Source organism: Octopus sinensis, linkage group LG22, assembly GCF_006345805.1.
Source record: "Octopus sinensis linkage group LG22, ASM634580v1, whole genome shotgun sequence".
NCBI lineage: Eukaryota > Metazoa > Mollusca > Cephalopoda > Octopoda > Octopodidae > Octopus > Octopus sinensis.
This window is the reverse complement of record NC_043018.1, coordinates 27,204,215-27,215,717: the sequence shown is the minus strand read 5'-3', so window position 1 is coordinate 27,215,717 and position 11,503 is coordinate 27,204,215. Positions and strand designations below refer to the sequence as shown.

General features: G+C 36.7%; 1 protein-coding gene and 2 long non-coding RNA genes across 5 annotated transcripts in view; all 3 read right to left on the bottom strand.

Moving 5' to 3' along the window:
- Positions 1-3,047, bottom strand: part of LOC118767546 — a 3,707-nt gene extending 660 nt beyond the window's left edge. The window contains exon 1 of the long non-coding RNA XR_005003465.1: positions 1-3,047. This exon is cut by the window's left edge and continues 227 nt beyond it. This is a non-coding gene — a long non-coding RNA (uncharacterized LOC118767546).
- Positions 1-6,207, bottom strand: part of LOC118767545 — a 13,578-nt gene extending 7,371 nt beyond the window's left edge. Inside the window, exon 1 of the long non-coding RNA XR_005003464.1 lies at positions 5,651-6,207. This is a non-coding gene — a long non-coding RNA (uncharacterized LOC118767545). The remainder of the gene's footprint in view (positions 1-5,650) is intronic.
- Positions 6,208-9,602: 3,395 nt separating this feature from the next.
- LOC115223247 (large neutral amino acids transporter small subunit 1) overlaps positions 9,603-11,503 on the bottom strand; it is an 82,780-nt gene continuing 80,879 nt past the window's right edge. For all 3 annotated transcript variants that reach the window (XM_029793745.2, XM_036512293.1, XM_036512295.1), the window contains exons 11-12: positions 10,985-11,077; positions 9,603-9,692 (exon numbers count right to left, since the gene is read on the bottom strand). In XM_029793745.2, coding sequence (XP_029649605.1) covers positions 9,628-9,692; positions 10,985-11,077 — 158 coding nt within the window. In that variant the 3' untranslated portion in view covers positions 9,603-9,627. The remainder of the gene's footprint in view (positions 9,693-10,984; positions 11,078-11,503) is intronic.

Genomic DNA, 11,503 nt, shown 5'->3' with positions numbered 1-11,503 from the left:
TGTTTTGTGTTGTTGTTGTTCCGCCCCACCGCCCCACCCAGCTGTTTAATAACCCATTTTTGTTATTAAATTTCTGTTGAAATTACACTGCCTTTGTTTCTAAATTAATTTTGGAAATTACGAAGAAGCTGGTGTTTGGAACACAAATTTAGAAATTGAAATTCAGATGGAAAGTTTTAATTTAGGTCACCTTAAAACAGGGAGATCGGAACATAAAACTAGAGAATGGTTTGAGACAGTTTTGTGCTTATATATATATATCTGAAAAATAATATGTGACAATTATTCAATAGCCAAGATAAAACTCTGAGTTTCAGATGCCAAGGTGGAAATCCACAACACCATCTCTTCGGTTATCTGGCCATCTGAAAAACGCTATGAAAAAAGCAAGTATATATATATATATATATATACATACACACACACATTAATATTGAACAGTGGGAATGAATGCTCGAAACTACATTGGTGGATATTCTTCATTTGTGAGTTAACTGGTTTCATGTCAAGACAGCTATCTCTTAATAATTTTCAAACTCATTGCCATGGGGCATTGGTGTTCATTTTCATCATGGATGAAAACAATAAAATTTTCCTACATGAAACCAACGGTAATCTGGTTAACTCACACATAAAGTGTATATATATACATATACATATATATACAAGAATAATTTCTATTTTAATATCAGGTATATTTACACACACACACATAAATATTTTAATTTTTTATATGCAATACCTACATGTACACAGACAGACAGACAGATGGATAATATAGTGGGTAACCATGGATAATATGTAATTGATTATTTCTTTCTTTTTTTTTAGGGCTCCATGAAAGTGAAGTTCTTCACCTTGTCACATGTGGCTTTTCTTGTTTGCTAAAAAAAAGGTAAAGGATTTTCCACAGGTGAAAAGTCAAAGTTGTATAAATTTTGATTTAATTTTTTTTTAAATATGATAAACAGACCTAATATTTTTAAGTATGAATGCCACAGCATCACATAACCACAAGTATCTAGTTAAATGCAATTTATTTTCTGCCTTTCTTCTTTTGGCACAATTTCTCTGCTGTGCAATATGTTCGTTGTTGCATGGCATAACTATATCATAGCAAAATGCAAGGAATGGTAACCCTTTCGTTACTGTATTTATTTTGAGATGCTTTGTGTTTCCTTCAATTATTTTAAATATAACAAAGAATTTAGTAAAATAATTTAGTTATCATTAAACTAGTGTTAGGAACGTAAATTGTGACTAAGGTTTGGTGGAAGATTTTAATTCAAAACTTATGAAAGCAGGACATTTTACCACAGAGCCAGAGCCGGTTTTGGCCGGGTTAGTAACAAAAGGGCGTCAAGTGCCGTATACAAAACATGATGGTTCTGCATAACACCAAGAAATCATCTATAACCATTGTTCCTGGTAGAATCAACACAATGTTGTAATCCGTCTGACACTACAGCATCTGATCCATCTACCACAACCAGGAAACTACCTACATCTGCACTTCAAGACCTCAAATTCTTAATTGTTCTAAATCTTTGCACTTGAATAATTAATAGCCATGCTTTGATCAGGCTAATTAAGAAATTAACTAAAAAATATTTGGCGGATCAAATTTCAAGAACCAAGGCACTTCATTTCACCCCCCCCCCCCCCGCCAAAAGGGGGCACTATCAACGAGTGAGAAGAGGGGCATTTCAACTCTATGACAGACTGACTTCTTAGTCAGAGAAGAGCCTTGTATTTCCATTCAATTAAACATCACAGAAACCAGGTCAAGGGTTAAGCTTCAACCTCATGGTCCGGTAGGCTTGAAACAGATTTTTAACTTCAATACTGATACTTGATGCTTAATAGCAGGAGTCCCTGGCCACCAGGTCACAGACCTATACTGGGCTGCACAGAAAGAATAAATATCTAAATTTTATTGACTAGTTATAAAGCACATAATGAACAGTGCGATAATTATATTTGCATCATATATGTAATAAGCAAGCTATATATTATGTAACCCATGTCATAGATACGTAAACTGGGCACATTTAGCCTTTTCTCCATACTTTGGAAAAAATTATGAATAGCTTTTTAATTTTCGAGCATTATTGGGGTCTCATCAGTGTTAACATCATTTGACTAATCACAGAGAAACACGCAATCAGTCTCTTTATAAACTCAACAAATACAATAACTTCAGAGAAGTGGAGTAACTAATTTGCATACCATAAGTGTCTAACACTTTATTTCGACAAAGAGGGTGGGGTGCCAATGGATATCTCATTTTATTTATACACGACTGGTCTGTGAAAGAATTTGTCCAGCTTGAGACCATGACCGGTCTGTGAGAAAATTGTCCAGATTGAAACCATGATTGGTTTGTGAGAAAATTGTTCAGCTTGAAACGAGCCAGTGGTCCAGAAAAAATAAAAAATTAAAATTGGGGACCACTGCTTCGTTGTATATATCACAAGTACTCTGCAAATCCCTGTTATTCCTTACTTTATTTAATAAGTTCATTTTGAAGGAAAATCACATTTTGTGTTAAAAAAATCCCAACTGGTTTTTTTATATAAGGAGCCCTCAATCGACCAAGACAGACCCTGCCTCAGTACATGTATGCACAGATCTAAGAAAATTTTGCTTATGAAGAAGACTAACAGTTGCACATACACACGAGTCATTCCTTTCCATGCCACTAGTGTTAAACCAAAGGGAAGGTCACCAACTCAGATTGACACAGCTGGACACCAATGTCATTGCAAGGAGTCACCAACTGGACAGACGCCACAAGATATCTTTCCTGACCCTTCTAACAGTGCCAACAACCTACCACCTTAGTCAGCTATTTAACTTATCAACTCCAAAAGGATGAAAGGAAAAGTTGACTATAGTGGGATTTGAACTCTTGGCAGAGGGTTGAAACAAACACCACAAGGTACTAAAAATTCTGCTCATTTTTTGACAAGGTAAATATTTTTACTTTCATGGGGCCCTGGAAAGAAAGATGTGTTGATTAATGCTGTGTAATTATGGTATACTATATGTAGAGAGAGCCACCGAATAAAATACAGGTTCCTTGTTAACAATGCAACTATGTACATGTATATATATATAATATATATATATATATATTATATATATATATATATATATATATATATATATATATACATGTATGTATATATCTGTATGTGTGAGTATGTATGTATATATATATATACACACACACACACATACGTATGTATACACACATGTACACAAACACACAATTCATATGTAGACAAATTTACAACATATGTTTCCACTCAGTGCTCAACTAATTATGATTTGTCAGCGTTTCAACAAAACAGAGATGGTGAAGGTATCATACACATATCTGACACACAGAGCAAAGAGATGACACACTACTTCCAATGACATATATATATACATATATGGATGCATATATATATATATATACACAAATACACACACACACATATATACATATGTGTGTGTGCATGCGAGTATATTATTCAAATAACAATAATTCTGTATTAACGAATAATTACTTCTAATTGCATGCAGGCAAATGAACATTGTTCTTCAAACATACAAGTATATCTGAGTTTTACAAAACTTTCAATTTTGTCCCATTTCTTCCACCCTAAACAGCATAGCATTAGAAGCATCCCAAGGCGTTTTACATTTAATTAAAACTTCTAATTTTTCAGAACGAATGACGGAAATTTTTCTTTTTCCTTTTTTTGAAATATTTACAGCTGAGGTTAAACAAGTATTTGATATCTAACTTAACTGACCACCTTCCAAATTCATGGCCTTGTGCTCATGCTAGAAATTTATATTCAATACAGGGTTGGCTACTGAGTGGTGAGCAAGAAGTTTGCTTTGCAACTATATATATATATATATAAAATAATAATAATAATATTAGAGAGTATAGCTCCAAACTTACAGGGAAAAATTCGATTTAGTATTGGTTAGCAAGGGCTATAGTAGAAGATGCTTGCCCAAAAGTGCCACACAATGGAACTGAACCTGAAGCCACATGGTTCCAAAACAAGCTTCTTAACCGCACAGCCGTGCCTGCACCTATAAGCACAGGGCCACAGCTTTTATTTTCTATTTTTATTTTTAGGTAGAGTGGAAAGGATGAAGAAATAGTTAGTCAACCAATCAAGTACTTGGCTGGTCCTTCAATTTATTAATTTCCTTAAGAATTACAGAAACATAACGATGACTGTTGTAGGATTTGAACACAGAACCTGATGAAGAGTAACTAAACGTACTACCGTCACCCTGCCCCTTTGTCAATGAATATATTGATTTCAAATTTCGGCACAAGGCCAGCAATTTTAGGGGAAGGGGTAAGACGATTACATTGACCCCAGTACTCAACTGGTACTTGGTTTATCAACCCTGAAAGGATGAAAGGCAAAAGTCAACCTCAGTGGAATTTGAACACAGAATGTAAAGATCGATAAAATGCCACTAAGCATTACACCTGGCATGCTAACGATTCTGCCAGCTCACCACCTGATGAATATATATTGGTTTCCAAATTTTAGCACAAGGCCAGCAATTTCAGGAGAGGGGCTAAGTTGATTACACAAACCCCTGTGCTCAACTAGATTTTATTCTTTTCTACTCTAGGCACAAGGCCCAAAATTTTCAGGGAGGGGGCCAGTCAATTAGATCGACCCCAGTACGCAACTGGTACTTAATTTATTGACCCCGAAAGGATGAAAGGCAAAGTCGACTTTGATAGAATTTGAACCCAGAATGTAAGATGGACAAAATGCCACAGGGATGCTAATGATTCAGCTAGCTTGCCTGCCTTTGTAAATGCAAATATTAAGGCAGAAGAGATGGATAAAAACTGTTTCAGCTGTCAAATGAAATGAGGTCTGGACATTCTGAAATGTTTGAAAAAAATATAATTTAATTTTTTATGTTTTGTCCTATTTTTTAACAAAACAAAATTCATTTTTAAGCTCTTATTTAACTTTTCTTTTCCACTTTTTTTCTCTTTTTTTTTTATAACTACCCACAACATTTCAATATTCTTGAAACTGAGAAAAACTTTCAACCAAATTTTTAAAAAATAACTAAAGCAGTGTAAAAATAATATAAAAAATATTCAAAACAACACTAATTTGGTGCATAAATTTGGGTGTTGTTTTTGTTGTTTAACCCTAGGACAGGCCTCACACCAAGCAGACCAATGATCAAACTCAAGAAAAAAAACAAAACAACTTTAACCCCCAGACATAGTGTATATGTGTATCTTGGACTACAGGACCCAATGTATTAACCATCCTTTTATTTTTTTTTTTTTTGTTTGTTTGTTACAAGATAAGGTGGAGTGTGATTTGAAAGAGATTTTGGTCTAGTTGCTATTTCTAGCAAGTTGGATGACCATGTATGAGCTTCCATCACAAGCCCCAGAAGTTGTGTGTGTTTGCTTGTTGTTATTTAACCCCAGGTCAGCTCTCACTGGGCAAATTTGATCCAAAGTCATTCTAACCATGACTTTCTCATCTGCTTATGTGTGTATGTATATATATATATATAATATATATATATATAATATATATATATATATATATATATATAATATATATATATATATACACACATACACATATATATATATCTAGGACTAGAATGTCTAAGATGTTCTTCATTTAATTTTTCTCTTTTCCTTTTTTTTTGTAATTTTTTTTCAAAACAGTCATACGAGGAGAGATTTGAAGGAGTTTGGGTTTGGTTGCTATTTCTAGCATGGCAAAGCAAACTACAACAGACACTGTGGAAACTGGTTGGCAAAGTAGAAGAACTAGCAGCAGACGAAAACAGATTAAAGAAGGCACTACGGAAGTGAGAAAGAGAGAGAGAGAGAGAGAGATTGTATGAAGGTTCGAATTCTACCACATCACAGCAATGGGACACAAATGGAACGACAACATTTTCTTAAAAGCGAAATGCATGAAAGATAAATTTTAGTATTTTGGGTTTGGTGTGTGTGTGTGTGTGTGTGTGTGCATTTTAGCATTAGTGCGTTCAATGTTTGTGTAGTGAATGTGTGTTTGTGTATTTTAGCAATGGTGTACTCTGAGTGGGTGTGCATGTAAGCAATGGTGTGGTGGATGTGTGTGCGTGCATGTCTCTGTGTGTGTGTGTGCGTGTATGTGAGTTTTAGCAATGGTGTAGCGAATGTGTGTGTGTGTGTGTGTGTATCTTAGAAATGGTATGAATTTGTATATGTAAGCAAGAGTGTGGTGAATGTGAGTGTGTGTGCTCTAGTAATATTGTGGTCGGTGTGTGTGTGTGTGTATATGAGTAGGTATAGTGAATGTGTGTGTGTGTATGCAAGTTGGTATAGTGAATGTGTGTGTGTGTGTGTGCATGTGAGTTGGTATAGTGAATGTGTGTGTGTGTGCATATGAGTTGGTATAGTGAATGTGTGTGTATGAGTTGGTATAGTGAATGTGTGTGTGTGTGTGTGTGAGTTGGTATAGTGAATGTGTGTGTGTCTTAGAAATGGTGTGAATGAGTATATGTAAGCAAGGGTGTGGTGAATGTGAGTGTGTGTGCGTATGTGTCTATGTATGTGAGTTTTAGTAATGGTACAGTGAATGCGTGTGGGTGCGTCTTAGCAATGTTAGTGTATGCATTATCGAGTGTGTGTGTGTGTTAGCAATTGTTAGGTGATGTGGTTTAGGTGGGCGAATGAATGTCTGTCAATCTGTGTGCGAATATGAATGAGTTAATTGCAGATTTTCTTCGTCGTTCTATTATGTTTGACAATAGCACTGGGCAAAAAAAAAAAAAAAAAATTTTCTTGGTAATTTTGATATGCTAATATCAAACCAGTTTATGAAATTTTTCCTATCACATCCAGATTTTAAGAAAGTAAAATTTTAATCATTTTTATCAAAGCGTTTCAAATTTTGGGACAAGGCCAGAAATTTGGTGGGGAGGGGTTAAATTGATCATAATAATAATAATTATAATAATAGTAAACCAGTGTGACTGCATCAAAGATCAAACTTGCTTGTAAGAATGACTTTGATTGCAGATAATGAACGCCCATTTATGGTGAAAAAAAAAAACAAAAACATAGTGACCGCAGAAGATGAAACTTGCAGATAAGTACTGTGTACCGTTTTGAGTGTAAGTTCAGTGACCAAGAGAGGGAGAAGGACTGAGAGCCATATATTTGCTCTACATGGTACAAAGCAATGTTAATAGCTTGGCTGAATGGTAACAGAACCATTCCTTGACTTGGTGACAACCCACAAATCACTTATGACAAGTTGTTATTTTCGGATGACTAATGTACCTGGCGTCACAAATAAAAGATTGAAAAATAAATAAATCGAAGGTCAACTCGCCAAGCAACTTTAAAACCAGTACAAATGAAGCAATTCCCACTATTGGTATCCACCAACTGTTCTTTTAACCCATTAGTATTCAAATTTGCCAAATCCAGCCCAAATATTCTTCCTGCCAGATCTCATCATCATCATCATTTAGCGTCCGCTTTCCATGCTGGCATGGGTTGGACAGTTCAACTGGGGTCTGGGAAGCCAGAAGGCTGCACCAGACTCTAATCTGATCTGGCAATGTTTCTACAGCTGGATGCCCTTCCTAACGCCAACCACTCCATGAGTGTAGTGGGTGCTTTTTACGTGCCACCAGCACAGGTGCCAGACGAGGCTGGCAAACGGCCACGATCAGATGGTGCTTTTTACGTGCCAAAAAGCAATCACACCATCGAAATCTCAAAGATATGAGATAATGCTTGATTAATTCAAGACAATGTGAGTAAATAAGAATTACATTTCACAGAGTAATCTGAATGCTAAAGAGTTAATCTAAACGCTTTAGAAACAAAGGAGATAATCCAGTGGTGCCAGATTTGTTAATCCAAATAACAGTTAAATGGGTTTTGTAAATAGGAATTTTTGGGAAAATGCAATGTTGTCTGATTCCAAACTTCAAGAATGGAATCTTTTTTGGCTAAACACCATAATGTTTCATACTTTTTCTTTGCCATTTTCATAGGCAGTATTCCTCATTTTACAGGAGAAAAACCATTGATTTTTGTTGTGATATTATTAGTTGCCTGATGTAAAAGATTAGCTGTAGTTCTGATCCCAAAGAATGGGAAAATTTACACCACTTTAAGTAATAAGGAGAGCAAATTTCTTGTACTGCAATGTACAATGCCATTAAGACACCTTAAATATCTGCAATATCATTCTCTCTTTCTCTCTCTTTTACTTGTTTCAGTCATGTGACTGTGGCCATGCTGGAGCACCGCATTTAGTCGAGCAAATCGACCCCAGGACTTAATCTTTGGAAGCCTAGTACTTATTCTATCGGTCTCTTTTGCCGAACCGCTAAGTGATGGGGACATAAACACACCAGCATCGGTTGTCAAGCGATGTTGGGTGGAGGGGACAAACACACTCACACAAACACACACACGCATATATATATATATATATATATATATATACATATATACGATGGGCTTCTTTCAGTTTCCGTCTACCAAATCCACTCACAAGGTTTTGGTCGGCCCGAGGCTATAGTAGAAGACACTTGCCCAAGGTGCCACGCAGTGGGACTGAACCCGGAACCATGTGGTTTGTAAGCAAGCTACTTACCACAGAGCCACTCCTACGCCTATTTATTCTATTACCATTATTTAAGTATTTTATTGCCATATTTCATCAGAAAAATAGGGCCATTTTTACAATTAATTTTGAAAATAGTGACATATTTAATAAAATAGCTGTTGCCATTAACCTGGTATAATGGTTTGGTTAAGACCCTCACTGGTTATGAATGACCATGGGATTGCACCTAGAAAGTTTCCCTCTGAGGCAAAAGTCCAGGCAAGGTTGTTTATGGAAGACTAGCGGTCACCCATGCATATCAGCCTTCCCTCTCCAAGGGAAAGGCAAAGGGACAGCTTGGCACCAGTGGCAACGCAACTCATTTCTACAGCTGAGTGAACTAGAACAACATGAAATGAAGTGTCTTGCTCAACACACAGCCCAATCCAAGAATTGAACTCACTACCTCATGATTGTCAGCCAGACACTTTAACCACTGAGTCAGGCACCTTCACATTAAGGTGGAATATGGAACACAAATTAACATGGAAATCTTAATGGTGAATTTTAATTTAGATAATTTTCAAACAGAAAATTTCTACTGGAGAACCATGGGTGGTTGGTTATCAAAAGGGTTAAGCAAGTCTAATATAAAATCATGGTACAGAAATGTAACACAGTCGGTTTATGCCATAGGAACTGGGGTGCGGAAATAAGGGGTCTTTTGTTACTTGGACATGATAAGGAAAATTGGTCAATCAGGTTTGAATTCATCATAATCAATTTGATAAGATATGGCCATTCCTATGCCTGGAATGGGGAGAAAAAATTGAAATTTGTTGCCCAGTGTTATTGTTTGTTGTTTTTATTGTATTAATCATAAGACTTTGTCTTTAGGGTTTGAAAAAAAAATAATAATATTAATAATAATAATATAAATAATAATAAAAATAATAATAATAATAATAATAGTTTTAAATGTGTATCTTTATTACAGGAGTTTCTTCTCTTCCGGTACAACGAGCAGCAATTTCTGCAGGAAACAAGTTCCTTTATCTACAATTGAAATAAAATTTAAGTTAATAATAATAATAATAATAATAATAATGATGATGGTGGTTTCAAATTTTGCCACAAGGGCAGCCATATTATGGGATGGGACTAGTCGATTACATCGAACCCCACCAGTGTTTCACTGGTACTAAATTTATCGGCTCCCAAAAGGATGAAAGGCAAAGTCGACCTCAGTGGAATTTGAACTAAGAACGTGAAGACAGATGAAATACTGCTAAGCATTTTGCCCAGCGTGCTAACAATTTTCATTGCCTTAACAATAACAATAATAATAATAATAATAATAATAATAATAATAACAATAACAATAACAACAACAACAATAATAATAATGATGATGATGATGATAATGAAAGGCTAAGTAGACCTCAATGGAATTTGAACTCAGAACGTAAAGACAGACGAAATGCTAATGATTCTGCCAGCTTATGAATATATAAATATTGGTTTCCAAATTTTGGCACAAGGCCAGCAGTTTCAGGATGCAGGCTAAGTTGATTACATCGATCCCAGCACTCAACTGGTAGTTATTTTATTGGCCCTGGAAGGATGAAAGGTAAAGTCGACCTCGGTGGAATTTGAACTCGGGACGTAAAGTTGAACGAAATGCTGCTAAGCTTTTTGCCTGGCATGCTAACCATTCTGCGAGCTTGCCGCCTTAATAATAATGGTTTCAAATTTTGGTACAAAGTCATACAGATCGAATATTTCAAGTAAAAGTTTCCAGCCAGAGATAGTCGACTTTTACACCAAGACGACTTTGGAGGACCAAAAAATTCCATGTGAAATGCAGCATGATATGAAAAGACAGTGATCATCATCATCATCATCATCATCATCGTTTAGCGTCCGCTTTCCATGCTGGCATGGGTTGGACGGTGCAACTGGGGTCTGGGAAACCAGAAGGCTGCACCAGGCCCAGTCTGATCTAGCAATGTTTCTACAGCTGGATGCCCTTCCTAACGCCAAGCACTCCATGAGTGTAGTGGGTGCTTTTTACGTGCCACCTGCACAGGTGCCAGACAAGTCTGGCAAACGGCCACGGTCGGATGGTGCTTTTTACATGCCACCGGCATGGAGGCCAGGCGAGGCTGACAAACGGCCACGATCGGATGGTGCTTTTTACGTGCCACTTGCACGGAAGCCAGTCAGGGCGGCACTAGCAACGGCCACGTTCGGATGATATTTGAATGTTTACACTACATGTCTGCACTATATACAGCGTCAACATGTATACCAGAGAATAACAGTAGACAAAAAGAGAGGAACAATACCTATGGCATTTGTCAGGAACTTCGGTTTACTCTTCCAAGCAACAAAAACCACGTACACAGGAATACCACTTGCAATGATGAGGATACCAATTCCTGGAATATAGAATAATCGGACAGTTAGGTTAATGTATGGACATATATATATAAGACAGAGGGTGTATAAGTGTGCATATATATGGTGTAGTGTGTATAGATGTATATACACATGATGGAATGTTTATAGATATATGTATTTAGTGGCTGAGTTCCTTTTGAGTACTGGACCTCATGGAGGCAAAGGGGTTGAGTTCCTTTCGAATGTTGGGCCTCACAGAGGCAAAGGGGTTGAGTTCCTTTCAAGCGCTGGGCCTCATGGAAGCAAATTGGCTGAGTTCCTTTCAAGTGCTGGGCCTCATGGAGGCAAATTGGCTGAGTTCCTTTCAAGTGCTGGGCCTCATAGAGGCAAATTGGCTGAGATCCTTTCAAGTGCTGGGCCTCACAGAGGCAAAGTGGCTCAGTTCCTTTTGAGTGTTGGGCCTC